This window comes from Chinchilla lanigera, unplaced genomic scaffold, assembly GCF_000276665.1.
Source record: "Chinchilla lanigera isolate Chin_1 unplaced genomic scaffold, ChiLan1.0 scaffold00017, whole genome shotgun sequence".
Lineage (NCBI taxonomy): Eukaryota > Metazoa > Chordata > Mammalia > Rodentia > Chinchillidae > Chinchilla > Chinchilla lanigera.
Genome location: NW_004955418.1, coordinates 26,959,873 through 26,983,224, shown reverse-complemented (window position 1 = coordinate 26,983,224; position 23,352 = coordinate 26,959,873). Strand labels below are relative to the sequence as shown.

The window sequence follows — 23,352 nt, the reverse complement described above, 5'->3', positions numbered from 1 at the left end:
TATTAGGGAATAAAATGATAATGGTGGGTGCATGTCACCACCTAGTGGTTGGATTGCATTTCGTGTTCAAAACTGCTTCCTCAGAACTCTCCACCCAGAACTATGCAAGAACAGTGTTCCCTGTGAGTTAAGTTCCTCTAGCTTTGAATACTTTATAATTCTAGTATTGGTTGCATAATGTTGTAAATGTAAAATTTAAATGGGGACAAGGTGATTTTTTAAAATCCAGCCTCAAGCTAATATTTGTACTCACTTGCTTAGTAGATCCTAGCAAGAAAGGCAAGTATCTGGATGGATCTTTCCTGAACTTTCACTTTATGCACAGTAATAGAACTCAGCAGAAAGTTTCCCTTGGCTGCTTTCCTTGGCAGGTGAACTTAGAAGTCTTTTGTGGTTTGTGTGTAAAGGCTTCCCCCCACCTCCCCCATGAATCAGATTAGCAGTGTTTGGAGTGAGAGAGTGTAGGTAAAGAGCACCGAGTGGATTGTTCCAAGTTTGAAGTTCAGCAAACTCTCCCAACAATAATAACAATGCATTGTGTCATTGAGTGGCTTCCTCGAGTAAAGTCGAGTGGATTTTATCAATGGGAGTATGTGGTTGTTTAAATGTGCTTAGCCAAATCATAATGGTTCTAATACAGTCTCTACTTGGCCATCCCAGGCCAGCTAAATTACAGTGAATTTTGAAGACTAAAACATAACTGCAGCTAAGCTGAAAAATCATAGCTAGATATTTAAATAGATAACTTAAGCTCTTGGCATTTAGAGGAATTTGCTCTTAGATTTGCACCAGGGGTAGACCAGTTTTCCCATCTGAGGGGGTCTATTGCTGTCTCCTGTCTTGAACTTTTTGGTTCTTACTGACTGTATTTGGCAGAAATTTATCTGCAACGGAAGTCTGTGTGAATAGGGGCATCCACAGACATCTCCAACAAACCCATCTTTAATGCCAAGCAGTGTGGCAATGGAGAGTGTGTATGTGTGTATGTGTGTATGTGTGTATGTGTGTATGTGTGTGTGTGTGAGAGAGAGAGACAGAGACAGAGACAAAGAGAGAGACAGACAGAGACAGAGACACAGAGAGAGAGAGAGATCTCAAGCTTATCTCACAAAAAGATGGAGTTCGGTTTCATAGTTTTCTATGAAAGCTATGTTTCCTTTTTTAATTTACTTAGATGCCAACAGAGGGGGAAAGACACCAAGAGACTAAACAGGTTGTCTGGCTCTTTAGGAAAACAGTACTCATTATTATTATTATTATTATTATTATTATTGCTATTGTTATTATTTTCCAGTTTGTTGACCAAATGAAGAAATCATCTCAGTTAAAAGAACTTCAAAAGGGTTGAATATTCTGAAACAAAGGCTAGTTATTGCTCAAGTTTTGACAGAAATAGTTGATTCTGTGGGATGAACTAAACCTTCTCACTGAACTACCTGGCCTTTTTAATTTTTTTCTTTCTTCCTTTTTTGTGAGGCAGGGTCTTGCTAAGTTACCCAGGCTGGACTTGATATTTCAATTCTCTGTCTCAACCTCCCAAAGTGCTAGGATTACAGGAATGTGCCGCCAAGCCTGGCTGTAAAAATTCTTGATCTTAAGGTGATGAAAAAAGAGATTTAAGAACAAGATTCTTTAATATTCTAGGAATTATTTCACCTCGTTTCCCCAGGATTTTGATTTCCAAATTAACACTTTCTTTTGAAAACTTCGTTCAAAGTCTGGGTGTGGAAAAATAAATACTGTTGTGGAATATTGCAAGGAGCAATAACAGCCAGTCATTCTCTGGTTCAAGAACTTTCTTACGTCAGCCTACCAAGCTGGTCATTATCCCCTCAGGGCTGGATGTGCTTCTATATGGATCACCCAAAGACCAGGACGGTGTAACAAATACCTGTGGCTTTGTTTACTTTAACTGTCAGTAATGCTCAGTGCTTTAAAGGAAAGGGGAAAAAAGCGCTCTGGTTGATTTCTCAGTCTTACATATACGTGAAAAAATGCTTTGCTAACCTTAGCAAAAAGGGAGTTACCCCTCCCTGCATAAGGGAAAGGTCAACTAACTATGACACAGTCTAACATCAGCTGGTGATGCTAGTTATCTGCTGAGATATTGGGACTCTTAGTCATGTCTAGTGAGGTGTCTTTTGAAAGATAGAAAATTGTCTGGTGTCTCTGAATATCAGGACCTCCCAGACACTACATGACCATAACCAGAGGTTCACCTTGAACTGATGTAAACTTCTTAAGCAGGGACTTCAGCCCTGTAATACTGCCCCACCCTCAGAATGTTGACTGAATCAAGTGGGAGAATTGCAGAGATGAGGAACAGAGAAATCGCTTTCCCACTGTTCTGAGTGACGGGATCAGTCCAGTTCTCAGGGAGCTGAAGTTCATTGTCCAAGGGCTACTGCTGTGGAAAGCCTAGGGACTCCTTTGGCAGGAGACCTGGAAGACGAGTCAAGTCTCCTTAATGTGAGTCAGAGATATATTTTTGACAGCAGAAATTATTTGGAACAAAATAATTCAAGCATTTATAGATTGGTAGCCACTGATGAATAACTTCAGTCTGCTTTGAGTTTTTCTGCCTGGTGTTTAGATTACTCACCCATGATCCCACTGGTACATGGAGATACTTTTTATAGGAGAGGACCATGCTTATAATTTTCCCCAAGGAATTATTATTTTTAGTTTTATTAGTGCTGTACATCACTATTAGTACATAATGGTTCCATTGATCCTGGGGAGGTGTTACACGTACAGGTGTTCAAAATCATTTTATTGTTCTGGCAGCTGGCTTGATTGAATTCATCTGGGGGAGCAGCAGACAATAACTGAAAGGTGACTGCATTCAGTTTAATTGAAGTGCTCATTTTTTTTGGCATTTTAAACACATACAACCAATCCTTGAACTGGAAATTTAGTTTTTTAACATGTCATGTAGAGTATTCAGCAGTTTCATATGAGATGTTTATCATATGAGATATTATCTCCTAATACTTAAGAGAATTTTATCTCCTTCATATCAGCTACTTGAGTTTTGCAGTTTCTTTTTCATTAGTGTATGTTTGTGATACATTATAATTGCATTTATTTTGGAGAATTGGTAATACTGTATATATATCATATCTTAATCATTGCTACTTCGCCCATGTCATAATTTTCTCTGCCATCAGAAGAGAACGAAAGTACAGAGTAATTTAGGGTTCTCTCTGGGAGATGTAGTTCTTGTGGTATAATTCTCGTGGTCCTTGGGAAGGCGCCAAGAGTTTGGGGTTGAGACTGGGACTCACGAATATCTGAGGCATAGATATGTGGAAGCATGGCCAGCAATTTTTTTTTTTCAAAGGCATTGAAATGAGTTTTTTTGACCTATGATGGCTTTTAGGACTAATTCCTACTTTGCCCATCCTGCACTAGAAATGTGTCAATTTAGAACAGATCAACCAAAATATCTGCTCATTATTCCAAGTTAGGAGTTTTTCTCTGCTCATTCCAAGAATCTGTATTTCAGCATGTAAGAGACACTGTATGTGAGAGAGGATCTATGATCTTCCTACAGCCCTGATTGTTTTCCTGAGGAGGGATTTCTTCCTAATCTCTAACTTTAATTTAAAAAAAAACAACAACATATTATGGGACCTAATGTCAAAGAGTTATTTTTATGCTCTTTCTCCCTGTAAGTAAAATAATTAAAGAGGAAACAAAGAAAGTTGTTCAGAAAACTGGAGTTTCCTTTTCTAAGTAAGTTTGGCAGTAATATGGAACTAAAGTGACGTGTCCTAGCCAAGATAAATTTACACAGTGGAGCTATCAGATATGAGGCAATAATGTGGTGTTCCTGTGGGTATCAGACATTCCTACGAAAACCATGGAGCGCAAATTTGGTCCTGCTTCATTCCACCGAACTCCACCAAGTAACAATAGGAACGCACATTTTAAATCATTGCCACAAGCCAGCCGTAGTTCTTAGTAAAGACAATTAAATCTTTTGCCAGGGGTCTGAGCAGTTTAAACCCTGAGAGTCATTTCAGTGGCCTAGAATCCAAGTCCCATTTCAGTGTGAAAAAGAGACAGTTATTCTTTCTTCCTCCCTCTCCCTCTTCTTTTCCGTCCTTCTTTCTTTCCTCCCCTCTCCTGTCCTTCTCTCCCCTGCCCTCCCTCTTTTGTACTACTGAAGCTTAAGTCCTTTCACTGAGCAACACCTAGAGCCCAGAATCATGTATTTATTTTTTATTTTGAGACAGGGTCTTGATAAGTCCCCTAGGCTGCACTCAAACTTTCAAACTTCCTGCTTCAGCTTCCCAGAATGCTGGGATTATAGGTGTGTGTCACCAGACCCAGCCAGAATTTACTAGTAGAATTTTCCTGGAAGTCTGTTTTAAGCTAGATTTTGGGGTTTTAGTTTAATACGTAACACTTTAATCTGTGTTTGGAACTTATTTTTGTTGAGTAAATGGAGACTAGGAATAGAAATACCTTCTCTCTTGCAAAAATAATAAGAGAAGTCCAATGAGTATCTTCTCATATTCCTCAAAGTATTGTATGTATCCAGGTTAATAATTTGTGTGATTATTCCATTTACGTTTGTGCTATTTTTCATCTTTTTGGTATGGTTTTATAATTTTTTTGTGTTCACCATTTCCTAAACATTGTTATGTATTCGATATTCTACTGAAGTAGAACCGTCTGCCTTCAGGATGGTCACATTCCCTGGGGAAAGAGGGCAGCACATTTTATGTAGATTTTTGTTCTTTTAATGAATTCTCATACCTTAGTTTTAAAATTTTTATCCGGCTTTAATTCATCTGTTTCAAAATCTTAATTATACATCGGCAGCAGATAGAACTTGACCTTTACACTTCTGGTTTGGTTATCTACCAAAGTGGAGTTTCAAAAACAAAATTTCTCTGTGATTAAAGAGTGAGGAATGATGAGGGAGGGGAAGTAAGGAATAAAGGAAAAAAGGAGAAACAGAGAAGTAATTGGAAAGCCCATTTTGGAGGAAGGGTCACTTCTGGACAGCAGGGAGGCCTACCAGGCCCTATGCTTTGTGGGCAGTGGCCCCTGAACGTCCTCTGAGAGTCACCAGGGAGATTACTCTGGCACCATGTGTGTTTCTAGACTTGAATTTCAGTCCATGCCATTTCTGGATTAGATTTTCTCCAGTGAAATAGATTTTCTCTCCTTCCTTCTGTGTTTTGGCAAAAAGCAACTTCAGTAGCTTCCCTTGGTGCTTTCAGTTTTATTCCTCTTCAGAACTCTACTTCCCACCTCAGGGAGCTCTGATCTCTCCGTGATTGAGGAGAACCTTAAAGTAAAGCTAGGCAAAGAGGTGGGGAGAAAAGTAGCCTTTCAAACTTCAGACCTTTCCCCACATTTTATCAGAGATCTAGGTGTGTAACACATTTAAAGGTTTTAAAGACAATTTTTTTTTCTGAGGAAAATAGTCATTCTCTAACATATTATTGTATTTTTATTGATTGTTTTAACGAGCTTAATGGCACATAAAACCCCTATCAGGTTATAGAGATATTTCATTAAGTTTGCATTGTGCAAAGAATTGAAAATTAATAAACAAAAAGAAATATTTTTTTACTGGAAATACTGCAAGTGGTTAAATAAAATACTTTGCTAAATGAAGAGTAAAATGAGTTTGATGCACTATGCATTTTAGAGGACATGAAAATAGCCATGGTACTGTGTTAGGAGTAGGTAAAGAGAAAAACATTTTTATATGCTTTGAACCTAAAGCAATTGTCTTAACTCTTGAATTATTTAATCTCTGCTTTTATCCTTAGCAAATAAAATCTCATTAGCTGTTTTATACCCCAGACTCATTGGAAATTTAAATTAAAGAAAGACTCTCAGATCCTTAGCCTCAGACAGTCATGTTAGCTGTTGTAACTTAAACTTGAATCCGTATCACTACCACATCCAGGAAGTTTCTCACCAGAAGTACTGTGGGTGCTAGATGTGACGAGGTGGGACAGGAGGCAAAGCAACATGGAGAGTGACACTCAAAGTTTGGCTGAAAAAACATTGAACAAACTCACCCTATCACACATTCTAGTTATGAAGCCCTAAGCCCAGGAAACTGGCCTTTAATTTAGAGTTCAGTGTTATTTTTATCTAATACACATTTGTTATTCTTGAACAGGCAGAGAAATAGTGTTTTTCATATAATTAACTATTCATTGCTGTGGAGGCCACACTGTAATACAGAAAGAAACTTAAAACAGAGGGTCCTTGATGCTCAACATCTCAAAGCTCCAAATTTTTACCAGTTGTGCCAAATTATTGTGATAGATAGTGTATATCAAATGTCTAGACAAGGTCTGAATCCATTGTTGGTGTTAAGCAACGTTACAATCATAGAAAGCTAAAGGAATTTCTGGGCACCTATATGCTTCCTTGTTTAGAGTGGGAAGTCAGTGGTACCATTTAAGATATAAGATAAAGGTAACTAGTGGAAAAGCATCAAAACAACAGAATCTTTTTCAATTGTCTGAATTCAGTGCACAAGGAAGAAAAATATATTATAATAAGATGGGCTTTTGAAAACACTACTCTTGCATCAATATGCACATGTTTGTAAAAGTTCCTACTAAGAGAAAGCAATTTCCAGATTAGGTCATAGAGCAGAACTCAACTATATGGTACAAATGAAAAGCACACCTAAAGCAAATTAATTCTGAAAGATTGCATATAAAGTGATAAGTACAGGTATATCAGGTAAACATATTTTTTTGGTATCTCAATGTTTTAACCGAAATAAATAACCAAGGAAGGTATTTTATAGTGAGAAAGATGAGAAAAAAGTCTAAAACTTTTAGTGCACTATAATCACAACTAAATTTATATGTGCATGTAAATTCTTGAAGAAAACATGATTGATTAGCATGAGATTGTGAACTTTTTCTCTGTTTTTGCTTTCCATTAATGTTATTACAGTTAATAATATGATGGATTTCTTAAATTAAGCGTGTTTTATACATGAAGAGATTTAGGATAACTAGACTAAAATTCCTCAAAGATATCTCACTGTCAAAGTCAGGTATTTATTAAATAAAGACTTTGAGACACAGACTCAACTATTTTCTGCTCAGAGTTGGGAAGTCTTTAACATGAAAGTGATTTCAGGACTGCAGTCAAAGAGAAATTGCTGGGTCATCCCAAGTAGATTGCCATAGTGCTCTTGGGTCACCTTTGACTATCAAGTAATCATCTTTCTCTATTTTCACAGCAATATGAGAACTGGAGACCCAACCAGCCAGATAGTTTCTTTTCTGCTGGAGAGGACTGCGTGGTCATCATTTGGCATGAAAATGGCCAGTGGAACGATGTCCCTTGCAACTACCATCTCACCTATACCTGCAAGAAAGGAACAGGTAACTCTCACCCTCTGCTGTCTCACGCTTCTTCCACCCATAGTTAGTGGGGTTCAGGGAGATCAGACTTCACTCCTTAACATACTATCTCATGTGTGCATTTCTCGTTACTCTGGAATATTCCACCCTTGTGACACAATTAAAAGGTTCATTTTCAATCCACTCTCATATTAGATTTCAGGTGCTTAAGAGAAGCACATAGCATTAATGGAAGAAAAATGCTTGGTAGTATCTTTAAGACAACTTCTGGCCCAAGAACCTATCAGTTTCTTTATTTTAATGAGAAGAGTATTAACAAAGACAGTAGTTGCCAACAGTTAAAGATTGGGTTGTATCACAAAATCATCTGGATTTGTTTCAAATAGGAAAGTGTAATATCACTTGATCATGCTCAAGTTTGTCAGCGGATGAGATTATACAGTTGAGAGCAACTTCTTCCCCCAGCAGGGGCTGCTGTCTCTAACTTACTCATCTTCGTTCATTGAGTCTTGTCTTGTATGTGCTGCTTGATCTCTGTAGGCATCTAAGGCTTCTAATTATTCCCACAGAAGCTTATTTTACCTTTTTAAACCATGGACTGAAGTTGTAGTTGGATACCTGTAAGGTATGATAAACACACTTGCCATGAAAGCTCCATGCTGAGAATTAAGCATTAAACAGAAACAAAATCATAAAAGCTGATTTTTAAATGTGTGTCATGTTTGAATTTCTATGGGCTCTCTTAACAAACAGAAACCCCATGCACATTTTTAAGACCAGGCTTGATAGTAGTATTAAATATCTGCTCCCCCAGTGGAGACTAACCGCCTCCAGTGAGCAGATGAAGGATGAATACAAGATGGAAATCCCACTTGAGCTGTCTTTGAATGCAGAAATGGTAAAACTCACTCTGCAGATACATGCTTTATATGCATTTGAAGAAGGACATCACAAATGAATTCCCTTAGAAGAAAGAGAGCACTTGGTGCTCAAAGCCATTGCCTCAGAAGATGCTTAGCTGTTTCTGCTGTGCCTTCTGCTGCTCTGTCACCCCCCAGGTAGAATCCTTCCAGGGGTTCTGCACAGGGCAGTCCTGGCCTTGTGCTTTACTCCTTGTTAAGAACTCCTAAAAATAACAGATTCAACATTTACTGCTTTCCATTTTCCACTGTAATGAGTGTTTAATAAACTGTTTATCTATCCAAAAGTCACGTTTGCCTCCGAGCTTCCCCAAATGGTTGCTGGAGTCATGCTTTTTCATTTTGTGGTCTAGAAACTTACATTTCCTATGTTATTTTCCCCTATCATAGGGTTTCTCAGCAGCAGTGCTGTTGACATTTTGAACCGGACAACTTCTTGTTTGCTTTCTGGTGGGACTGGGGATTGACCCCATGACCTTCACACTGAAGTAAATCTCCAGATCTTTTTGTTTTTTCAAATTTTTATTTTGTGAGACAAGGTCTTACGAGGTCACTAAGTTGCTCAGGCTGGACTTGAACTTGTGCTCCTCCTGCCTCAGCCTCCCAGAGCTCTGGGATTGCAGATGTGCATCCCTACGCCTGGCTCAGACAGTTCTTTACTGGGCAGTGTGCTGGACAGTGTCGAACCTCATTCTCTCCTTGTGTGCTGAACACCAGCAGCAACACCCTCAGCTCTCACCCCTCTGCACTGTGACAGCACCAGCCAAGTGTCTAGGCTCTGCCACATGTGTCCAGCAAGGGGCAGGGTGAGGGATAGCAAAAGTCCTCCAGGTGAGGACTCCTGCACTGTAGCCAAGAAAGAGTCACAAAACCAGCACTGTGCTCTCCATTTCCCAGTAGGGAGTTGATGTTACAAAGTGTTGGCTCTGGTCCATAAGGGGAGGAAAATTATTCTTATTTTCTCTCCCTGCTGCCTGACTTTTCATCTATGTGTAGTAAATAAATATGAAAACTATATAATTTTTATACACATAATCTATTATTTTCTAATCCATGCTCTGGAGAATTTTATAAATGTTCATAGATTTTTTTTTAAAATAAAAGATAATCTTTCCTCTTTTCACCACTGTAGACTTTTACACCTACAGATGTATGTAATTCTACTTTTAATTATTAAATACTTAATATATGGGAAAGTATATATGTATATATATTTTAATATTTTAAAGAGTCAAAGAAGGATAACAGTAATAGGGCGGCTTAGCGAATTACAGACAAAGTGGTAGGAAATTATCAGTGGTTGTTGTTTTACACATTGTTATGTACAAGATAGTTTCTCAGGAAAACAAATAGACAAATAATAGTGAGTTACAGACAAAAGTGGTGCGAGATTATCAATGGTTGTTGTACTATATTTTGGTATCTTCAAAATGGTTTCTAAAGAAAATAAATAGAGATGTACATGAGTGACCAATTGAATAATCATTGACTGTTCTCAATGGTTGTTGTAGGAAACACATGATAATAAACATACATTCATTTACAAAATAGCATAGGAACAGTACAAACATTACAGAGTGAGAAAGTATATTTTTAAAACAATGCCATATTGCCTACTCTCCCTATATTTTTAGAGTACCCTGTGGGCTCTTTCTGATACCATTTATTTATTTCACCATTCCTGTGAGAGACAATGACATTTTGTCCTTGCTTTTCTCTTTAGTATTGACACGTATGCTTGCATCCCCAAAATACAAATTGTTTAATTTTATGTCAGTGGAATAATACGCACTCTCTGCCGTGGTTTTTTGTGGCTCAGTGTTATGTTTGTGAGCTGTCTCTGTGCTGATGCCTGTAGCTACGTGTTTTGTCTTCATTGCTTGACCGCCCCATTTTATTTACCAGTTCTCCTGTAGGTGGACATTTGGGTTATAGACCGCGTTTTTACTATTATAAATAATGTTGCCCTGAATATTCTTAAACCTGTTCCTAGTAGATGTTGGTGAGATTCTGGAGGGCACATGTCCAGGAATGAAGCTGCCCAGTCCTGTAGGATATATGCACCATCAGATTTCCTAGAAAATGCCATATTACTTTCCAAAATGGTTATACCAGCTGACATACCCGCCAGCCCTGTGTTTCTCATCTTCTCCAATTTTTGATATCATAGGACCTTGATATTTCTGCCAATCTGATGGGTATAAAATATTGTGACTTAATTTGAATTTCTTAAATAGTTCCTGAATATTTTGTCTTATGTTTAGAGGACATGTAAAGATCTTTGGTTCTGATAGCTTCTCTTTTGCTTATTTTTGAAATTTGCTTATATATCTTTTACATATTGACTTGCAAGTGTTTTGAAAATACAGCTTTGATTCTTTGACAATTACATATGTTGCACATGCCTTCTCCCAGTGTGCAGTATGTCTGAGCCTTATCTTATGACATTTTTGATAAATAGAATTCTTAATGTTATTGAAAATTCCTTTGTGGCTTCAACTTCTGTGTATCTTAAGAAATCTATAATACCTGAAGTCATAAAGTGCCCATTTTTTCTAAATACTACATAATTTTGCTTTTCAATGTACATACTTAAGCCATCCACAATTGAAATTTTATGTATTCCTTGAGGTACCAGATTGTCCAAATTTTAATTCTACCTCCTGTCTGCATTACCATGTTGCTTTGGTCAACTATCAAGCAAGTATGTGCGGATCTGTTTCTGGTCTATTTTCCTGTCTTTCCTCTGCCACTTCATTGAATCACTTCAGGTTTTAAGAGTCTTCATATATAAATAGTTTTAAAAGAAATGCAATTATTCTCTCATAATCATTTAAAAGCAAGTTCTGTTTTGTCAGTACAGTTCAGACTCACATAAAATGGATTGTACTTAACCATTTTTAACTAATTTGTATGCCTTTGGTTTCACTCCATCTGACACCACCTAATATGGTGGATGATGGAAAAATATGGTGAATGTTTAACTTAAAATTTATTATAATAACCCTCTTGGTCCATACACCTTAAGCTCATCATTCTTGCCACTTTCTGAAGCAGTTCAAGATGTTCTCTTTCGTGGGGGTCTTTATGAAGCATGACCAAAAATACAGTGAATACTGCTCCTGGGTGCCATTCAATAGAAAGACAGGCTGGCAGGAATATGGCAATATGTCCTCATCTACCTAATTCACTAGATATGGCATTGTATGACTTCTGACTCCTTCTTAAAGTGAAAATGACCAGAAAATTAAATGTTTGGAATCTATTGAGGACTGAGGTAGCTCCTACACTGCAACTAAAGACGTTCTTGGAAGATGACTTCCAGAACTGCTTCTGAAAGTGGCAAAGATGGTGGGATGAGTGTGTTAAAAGGAAAGGCGAGGATTTTGAAGGGGAAGAATGGCAATGTGTCTCTTACACTAATAAAAATACTTTTGATTTAAAAACACACCGTAGTTTTGTTCACAGCTCATATAAGCTTTTTGTAATACAATAAAGGTAGTTTGCAGTATTTATATCAGGATCAAGCAAAAGAAAATTAGGGGAATTAAATAGTTAAGTGAAACCCAAATTTGTCTTCATAAAGGAATGTTTGTAGACAGCCTTCTGAAAATGAAAGGAAATTTAACAATTATAAACTGTTGGTATTAGGATTTTAACATCTAAACATTTTGGTACCAAGTTTCCTGCTAACTTTTCTCCAAATGAAGTTTTTCATCATTTCATGAGATGATATGTCATGTTCTTATGGGCCAGTGGTGTCAGAATACTTATACTATGAGTAGAAAATGCCCTTTAGGGAAAATTATACTCAATTGGTTACATTTCCATTGGCAATATACAACAAAACACAATAATTTTTAAATGGTTTTTAAAATATAATTTAAAACAACTACACTAATGTTGAATAAAACTATGTTATTACAAATTCAGGTGAATCAGTTTTCCCATGTCCTTGAATCTCAAAACCGAAAGATTTCTTTTATTTCTATGTCCTTTGTTATTATTATTTATTGCTAAGTTTGTGGATAATTGGAATTTTCACTGTTATTTAAAAATGAGAGTTAAGGGCCAGGGACATAGCTCAGCGGCACAAGTGCCTGCCTGGCAAGCGAACACTCCTGAGTTCAATTCCCAGTACCAAAAAAAAAAAAAAAAAAAGAAGAAACCTAAAAATGACAGCTAAGCAAACCAATCTCTATGCTTACATACTCTTCTTGAGCATTTAGGTTTGTACTGAGTAAAGTGCTGACAACAATGAGGTGTGAATAGGATTCATTATCTTCTGTCTTAGGCATAAGATAGAAAAGAACAAAGAACACAAGTGCACCCAACACAGTTTTATTTATGTTTGGGGATGTATGTCCATTTGTCAGAACTGTGATGTTATTATAGATTGTAAGTTTTACCAGGGAAGGGACGGTAATAGTTAATTGTTATAAATCCCCTGTCATCCCATGGGAAAGAAGTTGATGAATAAAATTTGGGGAATGGCAGTAAGGACAAAACCAATGGACCACTTGTTGGTATGAGACAGGTGCTTCTTAATTCGAGAAATTTTCAGAAAAGTAGCCCTACCAAAAAGCTATGTGACTGTGTGACCATTTAGTGCTGTGATTTGTAATAAAATATAATTCAAGCAGGGATCATGTGAGATTCAAACAAGGCCCAGAGCTTCCACTGAAGGTTTAATTGAACTAGTTCTTAAATCTGGATGGTAGCCTTGTATGATGGTACATGGGGTTTTGGAGAGGTGGGGAGGCAGGGACAGAGACATAGAGACAGAGAGACAGACAGAGACAGGCAGAAACAGAGAAAATTAATTGAAATTATTATATTATTTGGAAATAACTCAATTTGCTTTCTCTTAGTTGCTTGCGGCCAGCCCCCTGTTGTAGAAAATGCCAAGACCTTTGGAAAGATGAAACCTCGTTATGAAATCAACTCCTTGATTAGATACCATTGCAAAGATGGTTTCATTCAACGCCACCTTCCAACTATCCGGTGCCTAGGGAATGGAAGATGGGCTATGCCTAAAATTACCTGCATGAACCGTAAGTGGTCCTTTAGAAAGAATGGACAACCGTGCTATAACAACTACTAGCCATCCTCATTTTGCGGCTTTGCTATCAGAGTTCAGGGTATGGAGCAAGTAATGTTGTTGTGTTTTCTTTCTTTCCTTCCATGTAGCATCCGCATACCAAAGGACTTATTCTAAGAAATACTTTAAAAATTCCTCATCAGCAAAGGACAATTCAGTAAACACATCAAAACACGAGCATCGTTGGAGCCGGAGGTGGCAGGAGTCCAGGCGTTGATTCCTCAAATGGCAAACATAGGTTTTCATCATTTCAGCCAAAGTCCTAACTTCCTGTGCCTTTCATACCACCTTGAGAAGTGTTATCCGTTGGTTCTGAATTTGTGGACCACCGTCCGGTCATTTTGGGTTGCTGTGCTCCCAAAACGTTTTCAGTGAAAGTATTGGCATCCAAAAGGGAAGCAAAACGAAACAAAAGCAGACGAGGGCAGAGAGTAACCATTTCCAGCCTGTCTCATGTTGTTAGCGCTCGCTTTGCCTTCGGCGCACATCATTTCGTCACGTCTACCAGCCTACTGTACTATTTAAAAAGCTCCATTTCAGCACCGGTGGCCATGTAAATAAGATGATTTAATGTTGATTTTACGCCTGTATATAAAATAAAAAAGTCACACTGAATTCGGGCATATTTAATGATGATTATGGAGCCTTCCAGGTCTTTAATCATTGGTTCGGCTGCTTAGGGGTAGTTTCTTTAGGTTGGAAATGGTTTCATCTGCCCTTTGGCTGGCAGCAAGGCGGAGGACAGCTTTCCCTGGACAAGTAGCAAACAGTCTTGTTGGTCACTGCACGTCGCGGCTATCTGTGCAGTTGGCTCCCATGTGACACTGAAGCCTGGCTAATGATCCTGAGGAACGAGGGACTCCAACGTGGAATTCTTTGCTGCAACCCTTTCCCTTCAGCGTACATGCAAGGCCTGAATGGAGGACTTTTCTATGACCAGGAGCATTTTTTTAGGGGACAAAGTGCTAATTATTAACTCAACCAGGTCTACTTTGTACTGGCTTTCATAACAATAACTCTGGTAAGACTGCATAGGGATCAAGACATTTTTCATGGGTAGAGACCGTGGGTTCAGGAGGGTGGGGGATGGTTAAAACAACACACATGCAAAAAAAAAAAAAAAAGCAATTTTGTATATATAACCATTTTAATCTTTTATAAAGTTCTGAATGTTTGTGTATGAATGCTGCAGCTGTGAAGCATACATAAATAAATGAAGTAAGCCATACTGATTTAATTTATTGGATGTTATTTTCCCCAAGACCTGAAAATGGATATAGTACGCTAGTTAATTCTCAGTGTTAGCTTTATATTTTCCTCACACAGTTCAGAACCGTATAATGTAGGTACTTTGTCCCTGATTAAATAATGTGATGGATAGAAGACATTAAGTGCTTATTATGGAAAGAGTGGAAAAGTGTGTAGCTTTCAGCAAGTGGTGTTTGGCCATTCTAAGGTTATGTAAGGTTATTGAAAGGTTATGTAGTTTGGCCATAATCTGATTCCATTTGGTTTCTGTGTAGGAGTAGCCTGGGCATTTCGTCCCGTTAGGTGGAGTGTATGTGTTGAAATTTCTCCTCAACTCCTCCCACTCTGTTTTCTCCCTTCTATTTGAATAAAGAGACTGCTGAAGATGACTTTGAATCATTATCCACTTAATTTAATAGTTAAAGAAAAATCTGTAATGCAAAGAAAGCAAGAAGAGTAGGCAACAAATTACATGCAAATAGAAATGATAAATGCTTGAAGAGAGAGAGGTTTAACCTCAGTTAAACAGTACACAGTGCTCACAAGTATTGAAACATCGCAGGGTACCCCACCGTTATATATCACTTTTGTGTGCTTATGTATCAGTTAAAAATTTAAAGATTGTTTTTAAAAAGGAGAAAACTAGACAAAAAGCAGACATGTTGGCACAACATGGACTCTCATGAAACCTCCTTTGGCCCAGAAAGGAGAACTGAAGCTCACAATCGTACACAGTATATTTCAGCAGCCCCCTTGGCATCCTCATTAAATGAATCTGCCCTTAGGTGTTGTAGCACACACACAAACACTGTGTTGACTTACTAGGTCTTTATTTTTCCCTTTTCATTACAATGCACATAATACTCTCCTGTATTTATATTATAACATGTATAGTGTAAAATGTGAATGATTTTTTTTTGTGAATGAAAACCTAAAACCTTTGTAACTTTTTATATCTGCTTTTATTTCACCAAAGAAACCTAAAATCCTTCTTTTACTACACTGTGGCTTGTCTGGTTATTTACAACTTTAAACCTAAATGTGCACCAACATTTTCATAATCTGATTCCATCTTGGAAAACAAGCCGCTGGCTTGGATGAAATGATTTTACTGCAGTCAAGAGATTATCTGTGTACCTACAAAAACTGAAATAGTAACTCTTGGTAATGTTTTCATCTCCATACTGTGCATTGATTTCAAATCTGAAAGAAGTAGGAAATATGAGAAGTTGCTGCTCATGTTACACACTGTTTCCTGTGAACTAGGCCAAATGTTTTACATACATTATCTGCCGTCTGATGAAGGATCAGATGCTCAGGTTACTTATTGAAAGGTTATGTAGTTGGTGTCTCATGGAAGCAGATAATTTCAATACCTTGCATGGTGTTTTCATAATACATGTTCCTGATGGGTACACGTTTAGCAGGTCAATTTACTGACTAGATAATAATATCTAACTAATTATCCAAATATATAAAAAGACAAGTTCTCATCCATCCAGCTATCTTATCGCTCCTTCATTTTTTATTCATTCACTATCTATTAGGTACTTTGTATGTGCCAGGAACAATTAGGCCCTGAGGGTTTAGCAGTGAATGAACTAGATAGATCTCTGCCCACAGTTTTTACACTGCATACATCCCAAGGGGATTCTTGGAGAGCTCATTTATTCAGTATCTTTATTGATGACCTGGAAGAATAAATCCATTCTGCACTTCGTAGTTATACAGAAGATACCATAAAGCACAAAGTTGGGCTGAAAATTATTTGTGGTTTCTTTCTTGGAGTATCAAAACTACACAAGGAGTTGGGCCTGAATAGAAGCCAAGAAATTCATTTCTTTTCTGAGCTATTTCTGTCAGTGTACACCCTTTCATTTCTTTTATACATGCTAAATAGAAGTAATCCAAGGCAGTATACAAGAATTTGGATTACTTGTAGAGATGTAGCTTTGTTAGAGTGATAAAAATTTACTGATTGATTTAGGTACTTCTAGTGGAAGATGTAGGATATTCGGAATACTGGGTCAAAGTGAGAAGTTTAAGGAATATGCTACTCATTGCCAGCAAGAGGTGCTTCTATGCATTCTTAAACTCTGTGACACATTAGAGAAAGTCCATGGTACTGCCACAGGGGAATGCAGACAGGAGGAGGGCGTCCAGGGTAGCTGAACTCAACAAGAGGTAAGACAGACTACACAGGGAAGAATGTGTCATTTTAATGTGTTAATAAGTAGAAGTTCATTGACCTTAAGAGAGTTTTCAGTGTAAAGGAACAGCAACTGGATTAGCCCGTGGTCTGTTTGCTCAGAAATCATACGTCATGTGTCATGAATGTAAGAGATTTGGGAATTGATAGGAAAAAAATGAACTAGATTATAAAAATGTTCATGGTTGATTTTGCTCGTGACTGTTAGCCAAGAAAAGTTTGTAAGAAAGAAAATACGTTCTAGATAAAGTTAAAAGATGTCAAGCAGACTCTGTCTATCTTTAATGTGTTTCTTTTCATGCTCCATGATTGTAGAACTGCAGAGAAGTGGCTTCTAAAGAGAAAGGGTCACCATGATGTGTGAGGACCAACATTTGCGCATTTTTCTTTTCTCCGTACTGAAACTTTCATTTGCTAAACAAACCAGGATACTTCACCCAAACAATTCATTTCTGAAACCAGTCTAAACAGAAAGTTCATAAAGGTCCTTGAATGAGTCATTCTGGACTGTACAATCTTTTCTCATTATTAATCGTTTTTGTATGTTTGGATCCCAGCTGAGCAAGAAAGAGCAAATGCCAAAATACTACGATAATAGTTTTGTTGAGATATTTACAGAACAAGCAAAGTCTGGGTTTTAATTGGAATTTAATTCCGAGTTTTGTCCGAATCCATCACATGATCCTTGCAAAGGATTCAAAGGTTACTGCCCTAGGCAGTTACTTCTAAATGATTTTTGCATTTACTTTCAAAGAAAATTTAAAAAATAGGTGCCTCAAAGATTTTAAGTTATCGACAAAAACAGTTTTCATCATAAACAATGATAAAGTATGTTATTTGGGGCATATTTCAAACATTACTATTCTAAAATAAACATTTAACATCATTCTTTTAAATATATTTGGCAGAATTTAGACAGTGTTTCATATGCACATACCATTTTCCTTTAAAGGAATATATGAAGAAAAATTTTCCTTTTAGCAGCCAATTTTCTTTTCAGCAACCAAATTTTTTAGTTTTCTCACGTTTCAGATTATTTTTTTCATCCCCCCCCATGGAATATTATCCAAACACTAAACATTTACATATTTTAAAATGTTCCTTTGATTAAGCTATCAAATATGCATGGATCATAATTTATACTTGAAATTTGAAAATTAAAATTTGAATATTTCTTATGAACATAATCTACAAAAGTTAACGACTTCTTGAACTGAGTTCCATTGTAATTTACTGATGTACAATAGATGAAAACAATAAGAAGTCATTATAAAATTTGAACTTAAAAGTATAAATTATAAAATTTCATTAGAAATATTTCTCAGGGGTCTGAGCAGAATTGTTCTCCTCACCTAATGACTTTTCCATGGATAAATATTACTTAAAAGTAGAATGTGGGGTGGATTAGCACATTCTCCTCCTGGTTTTATAGACATAAACACCAGGAAAACTTGTTTACATAAACAAGCAGCTGTAGATGACAGCTTTATTGTGCAATGCTACCTAAATGGTAAAGCAGTTTCTGACTTAGTGCCTGAAGTCACGTAGTGATCTACCTGATTCTATTTCCAGTTACCTCTCAGGTGATGTCATAGTGAAGTGTTCTTTAAATTTTTCATGAACCCCTGGCTAAGGAAAAAAAAAAAGATTTGTCACACTCGTCAGAATCATTCCTTTTTTAACTTTGTTGTTCATTCAGAACTTTTACATCCCATGCTAATGCATCCTAGACTCAGAGCACATGGGAGGCTCAATTCATGTGGTTGCGGGTTTTGAGTGTTTTGGTTTTTTTTTTCATGTTTCCATTAAGTGGCAAACTAGTCTTTGGTGTTCAAAGTTTGTTCTCTGAAACACCAGCATTATTGTCACTTAGGAACCCTAAGAGTGCAACTCCTCAGCCCCTACCCTAATGAATTTGAGCTTTTGGACATGGGGACAGCAATCTGTGTTTTTGCAGAGCCCTCCAAATGATTCAAAAACATTCAAGAGTTTGGTAGAACTGACAAAGGAAGGGCAGAAGCACACAGAAGTGTCACAGACATTGTGTTACAAAGATGAGTTAGGAAAGACCCAGAATGGATATTATGGCTCCATAAATTGCTTCTTTTTGTAATACGATGCATCCCTTGAAGAGATGGGGTGCTCCCTCAGTAGGCACCCCTACTTTAGGGACCCCTAAGTCCCACAGTCCGTTAAAGCACCTTCAGGTTTTGGTGCAACACAGGTCAGGGCATGTGTTCTGTTAGGTGCTGATTACTTCCCAACCTTTGAATGAACCTCTGGTTTTACAAGAAAAATTAAGGTTTTTTGTTATAGGAAAAACTGAATAAAGCACTGATTAAAAATACTCATTTCTTAAAGGCCTGAGAAAAAGCCAAGTTGTAGGAATTAAGATAAATTTGAAAACTGAGGAAATCGAAGGAAAGAAGATGTAACTTCTCAGTCTCAGTAACTGGAACATCAGTAGTGAACCTAGTGGTGGTGTAGGAGAATCTTTTGGCATGATTTGATCCGAAAGCTACACCACTTCTTACAGGAGATCACCCTGTCCATTTTGATCAGCCAGATTGAGCTCCCCATCCACTGAGTAATACACGTGGAGCATTTACCATGGTGTGGGCTGTACTGGATATAAGAATACAGTTATAAGCAGATCCAGCCAAGTCCCTGTTCTTGTGAAGTTTATTGTCTGATGAGAAAGATTAATAAAGGCATGAAAGTAGAAAGAGATGTTGTTAGAGCCTCTATTCATGGCCATCTCTGTTCTACTCCCCTTCTTGCCTGATTTGCTTCATAACCATAGTTTTACTGCCTCCCTATGCTGTGAGCACACCTGTGTCTGGCTGGTTGGATTTCATGGGCACATCATGCTTCATATGTTTCAGGTTGAAGGATTATCCACCTCTCTCTCTAGTCAACTGTCTTACTATTTCTTGTTGTTAGAACTGAGGGTCACATATTGGCTCATTTATAAAGACTAGAAGTTTGTTAGCTTACTTTTCTGAAGGCCGCAACATCCAAATGTGCTACTAGCACCTCTTTTTTTGTTTGTTTCCCCCGGTACCAGGGATCGAACTCTTGATCTTGCACTTGCTGGGCAGACGCTGTGCCCCTGAGCTAGATCCCCAGTCCCCAGCCCCTCTTAATATCTCGTCAGGTTCCTCTGCTGGGCTTGGCATGGTGGAAGACGTCCATGTCAAGACACAGAGAGCCATTCCTTGTGTCTCACTCCTTATAGGATTAAAAGCTAGCCATCCTAACATGGGGGTTACCCCTTCATGAGCTCATTTAATCCTAATCACCACCTCCAAACCTACCTCTTAATAGCATTGCAACAGCAGTTAAATCTTAGTGTAAAATATTCAAACTGTATAGAGTATCTGTACATTTTTCTTTAAGTTAGGAGCCTAAGGGTTGTTCTACATTCTAACTTAATGCCCATATTCAATCCATCACCAAATTCTATTCATTTTACTTCTGAATGTTTCTTATATGTACTCCTGTCTTTTTTAAAATCTCAGAGAGCCTTACTATCTCCAGATGCAAAGCTTTAAAAATTGTCTTTTATTTATTTATTCATTTATTTTTGGTACCAGGAATTGAACTCAGGACCTTGCGCTTGCCAGGCAGGCGCTTGTGCCACTGAGCTATATCCCCAGCCCAAAAATTGTCTTTCAATGTACTGAAGATTTTTCTTTGAAGTGGGAAAATTGGAGTTATGTATTTCCCAGCACAGAATTCTTTGAAATATATTGTCTGCACAGTAAGATGTAATTTCATATCTGTATATTTTACTTACCTATCCAATCTAGCATTCTGTAAAATGCTATCAAGAAACTACTTTAGGTTTTCTGTGCTTAAGGAGGAAAAGAATCCACTTAGAAGCCTTAAGCAGATAGCTTATCTTTTTCTTTTTTTTAACTTTTCCCTTAATTAGATTGGTTTTTTTCTTGTTTACAAGCTCGAGTCAGACACTCCTTGTAACAGTGGAGTAGGAGGCAGAATCAGAAGACAGGAAATATGATTTGACTGATGTGACCTAGGCTTGCCTTTCTTCTTCCAGATGCCATACCCATCCTCTCTTGCTTTTTATCACAAGAGACTGATGGTGTAGACTACTCCTATTGTATCCAAATATGGGGAGCATTGCAGGAAATCTGGGAATCTGGGCAACAGAAAACAGTAATGTCAGTGTGGGGCCCCTCGCCTCCCTCCTGAACCTGTGGGATGGGCATGGGTGGGCAGTGTTCCTATATTAAGATCATTAGCTCCCACAAGGTAGCGCTCTCCAGATAACCTTTCTGCCTCTTGAGTTCTGCAGTGCTTTCTCACCTTGACCTTTGAGGACTGGAGTAGTAAGAGGTTTCCATTGGGGTTGGCCCAGGGATACTGCACTGGGGACTGGGATTTTCTTAAATTGCTCACATTTGTCAATAGTCCCTTCATTAAACTCTCTCCGACTTACCAGTGTTACTGTGCTTTTATGTCTAGTTAGATTCCTGACTGACAGAGTGACCTCGGATATGTTTCCTATCAATCACTGGATGAGCGTACTAATGACAGTACAGTCTGAAACCTTCCACACGGCCTCCCATGGGTTTCCTCCAGAGCGCCTTACTTTGGGCTTTTGTGTGGTTCTGTCTTCGTTCTTTTGTTACAACCACTAAACATGAACCATGTGATTGTTGCAACCGCCAGCCATTTTTCTACTACAGTGATGCATTACCATGACCACGCAGCTAACTAGTTGGTCCTAGGACTGTTCTAAGCTTCCAAAATAAAACATGAGAGCCTGCCGCCAGCTTGAGGTCACAATCAGGTTTAGGTTTCAATGTTTGCTTTGTAATTAGGAGCAAAGATCAGAGTAACAAAAGTTATATATGTGCCTAACAAGTTTCTCAGACTAGATCCTGAGTTTTTGAAGCTTTATTTCTACATACAAGACAGTAGAACAAGAACAGAAAGATTTCCATTTTAAACCTGGAGGCAAATTTTGTTTCTTTGGGTAGAGAATTTGTCCTCTTTGCTTTTGGAGAAGTTATCTGGAATTTGGGGGTCTTTAAGTTACACAAGTTTGAGACCTAGTCCATACCTTGGAATGAGCTGGTAAAAGTAAAAGCTAAACCACTCCACATTAAAAAGTAGACATTGTTCTCATCTCTTACAAAATGTTGTATCTTTTGGGTTAGACTTTTGTTTTAATGCACATTCTCTTTATTTCTGTTTGGGGTCTTAATTCCAGGAAGTAGAAAACTCTTGCCAGAGGTCTTCCCATGTTCAGGGGGAAGAAAGTTTTAAAACACCCTGTTAGATGTTCCAAAACCAAGAGGATCTTCTAATAGAGATCTGTGGAAGAGCCCAGGAATTCTGGAAGTTTCCTAATAAAGCCCACAGTGTTAAGTATTGTTTAGCTATCTTCAGAGTCTTTGTTTCCTCAGATGCTCAAGATAATTTCCTAAGATTTACCTATACATTTCAGAATGGAAAGATAGACCATGCCTTCCTTTGGATACAGCAGAGAGGTGGAAGGATCAGCAGCAGTGTTAGGAAGACAGAGAAACATAGTTTGGAGTACGACTGCTGGGTGGAGAGGCTGACTGGGGCCAGAGTGACAGCAAGGTGGATGGATGGTGACAGGGCAACTTTCCTTAACAGAACATATCAATAAAGTTTGGGCAGACGAGTCTAACAAAATGTATGTTTTTCAAGTAATGTGCAATGGGAGGAATACTGTTTCAGCATTAGAAGGCAGTGCCACTTAAATCTAAATGTGGGAAGGTCTGTATTATAAGGCTTTCTAAGAAACGATGCCTTCATTACTTAATATATAGTAATATTTTGCCTTTTAACGGAGATTTTTCCCTTTACTGTATGAGGTAAATTGACAGGTAACTTTCATTTTGCACAGGGATATGTAATTAAAAGGGAACTTTGAAAGTAACATTTAAACAAAGAACAAAAGTGACCCAGCAAAATAAGTAGGAGACAATTAGCAAGTAGTTCCAGAAGAATGAGTGGTAGCACAGTATAATGGTTTTGAAGAAAGATTTGGGAAAAGGAGAAGCCTTGCTGGAATTCTGGAAGCTATTATTCTAGTTGAGCCCAAACATGTCACAGTGACACTTCTTCGATTACAAAAGGAGGACAGAAGAAAAGATACGGAGTATAATATATAGCATGCAGGATTGGGAAAGCTAGAGATACTGCAAAGCATTTCTGCAAAAAAAGAGAAGATAGCCCAGGTGGGAAATGAAGAGGTACTTGAAACTCACTGTATTCAAACAAATGGTGCCAAGGTGCTTGGAAAATATTTGATTATAGAAAGACGAAATGCATTTAGAATTATTTTTAATTCAGCGAGGGCTTAAACATACAGAAATAATCCTGTCCATCCACAAAGGGGCATTCAGGCTAGAGTTTAGACCCCAGAGAGGGAATGACTGAGGATGAATGGGCCACTGTACTACAAGGGGAAAACACACATCTAGAGTGAGCACAGCACGGGCAGTT

The 23,352-nt window shown here is 37.9% G+C and overlaps 1 protein-coding gene across 1 annotated transcript in view; it reads left to right on the top strand.

The window, feature by feature from the left end:
• The window catches only part of Vcan (versican), a gene marked incomplete in the record, with an annotated part of 110,836 nt that extends 95,206 nt beyond the window's left edge, over positions 1-15,630 (top strand). The window contains 3 exon segments of the mRNA XM_013513017.1: positions 7,241-7,385; positions 13,156-13,338; positions 13,475-15,630. Coding sequence (XP_013368471.1) covers positions 7,241-7,385; positions 13,156-13,338; positions 13,475-13,602 — 456 coding nt within the window.
• Between the last annotated feature and the right edge of the window lie 7,722 nt (positions 15,631-23,352).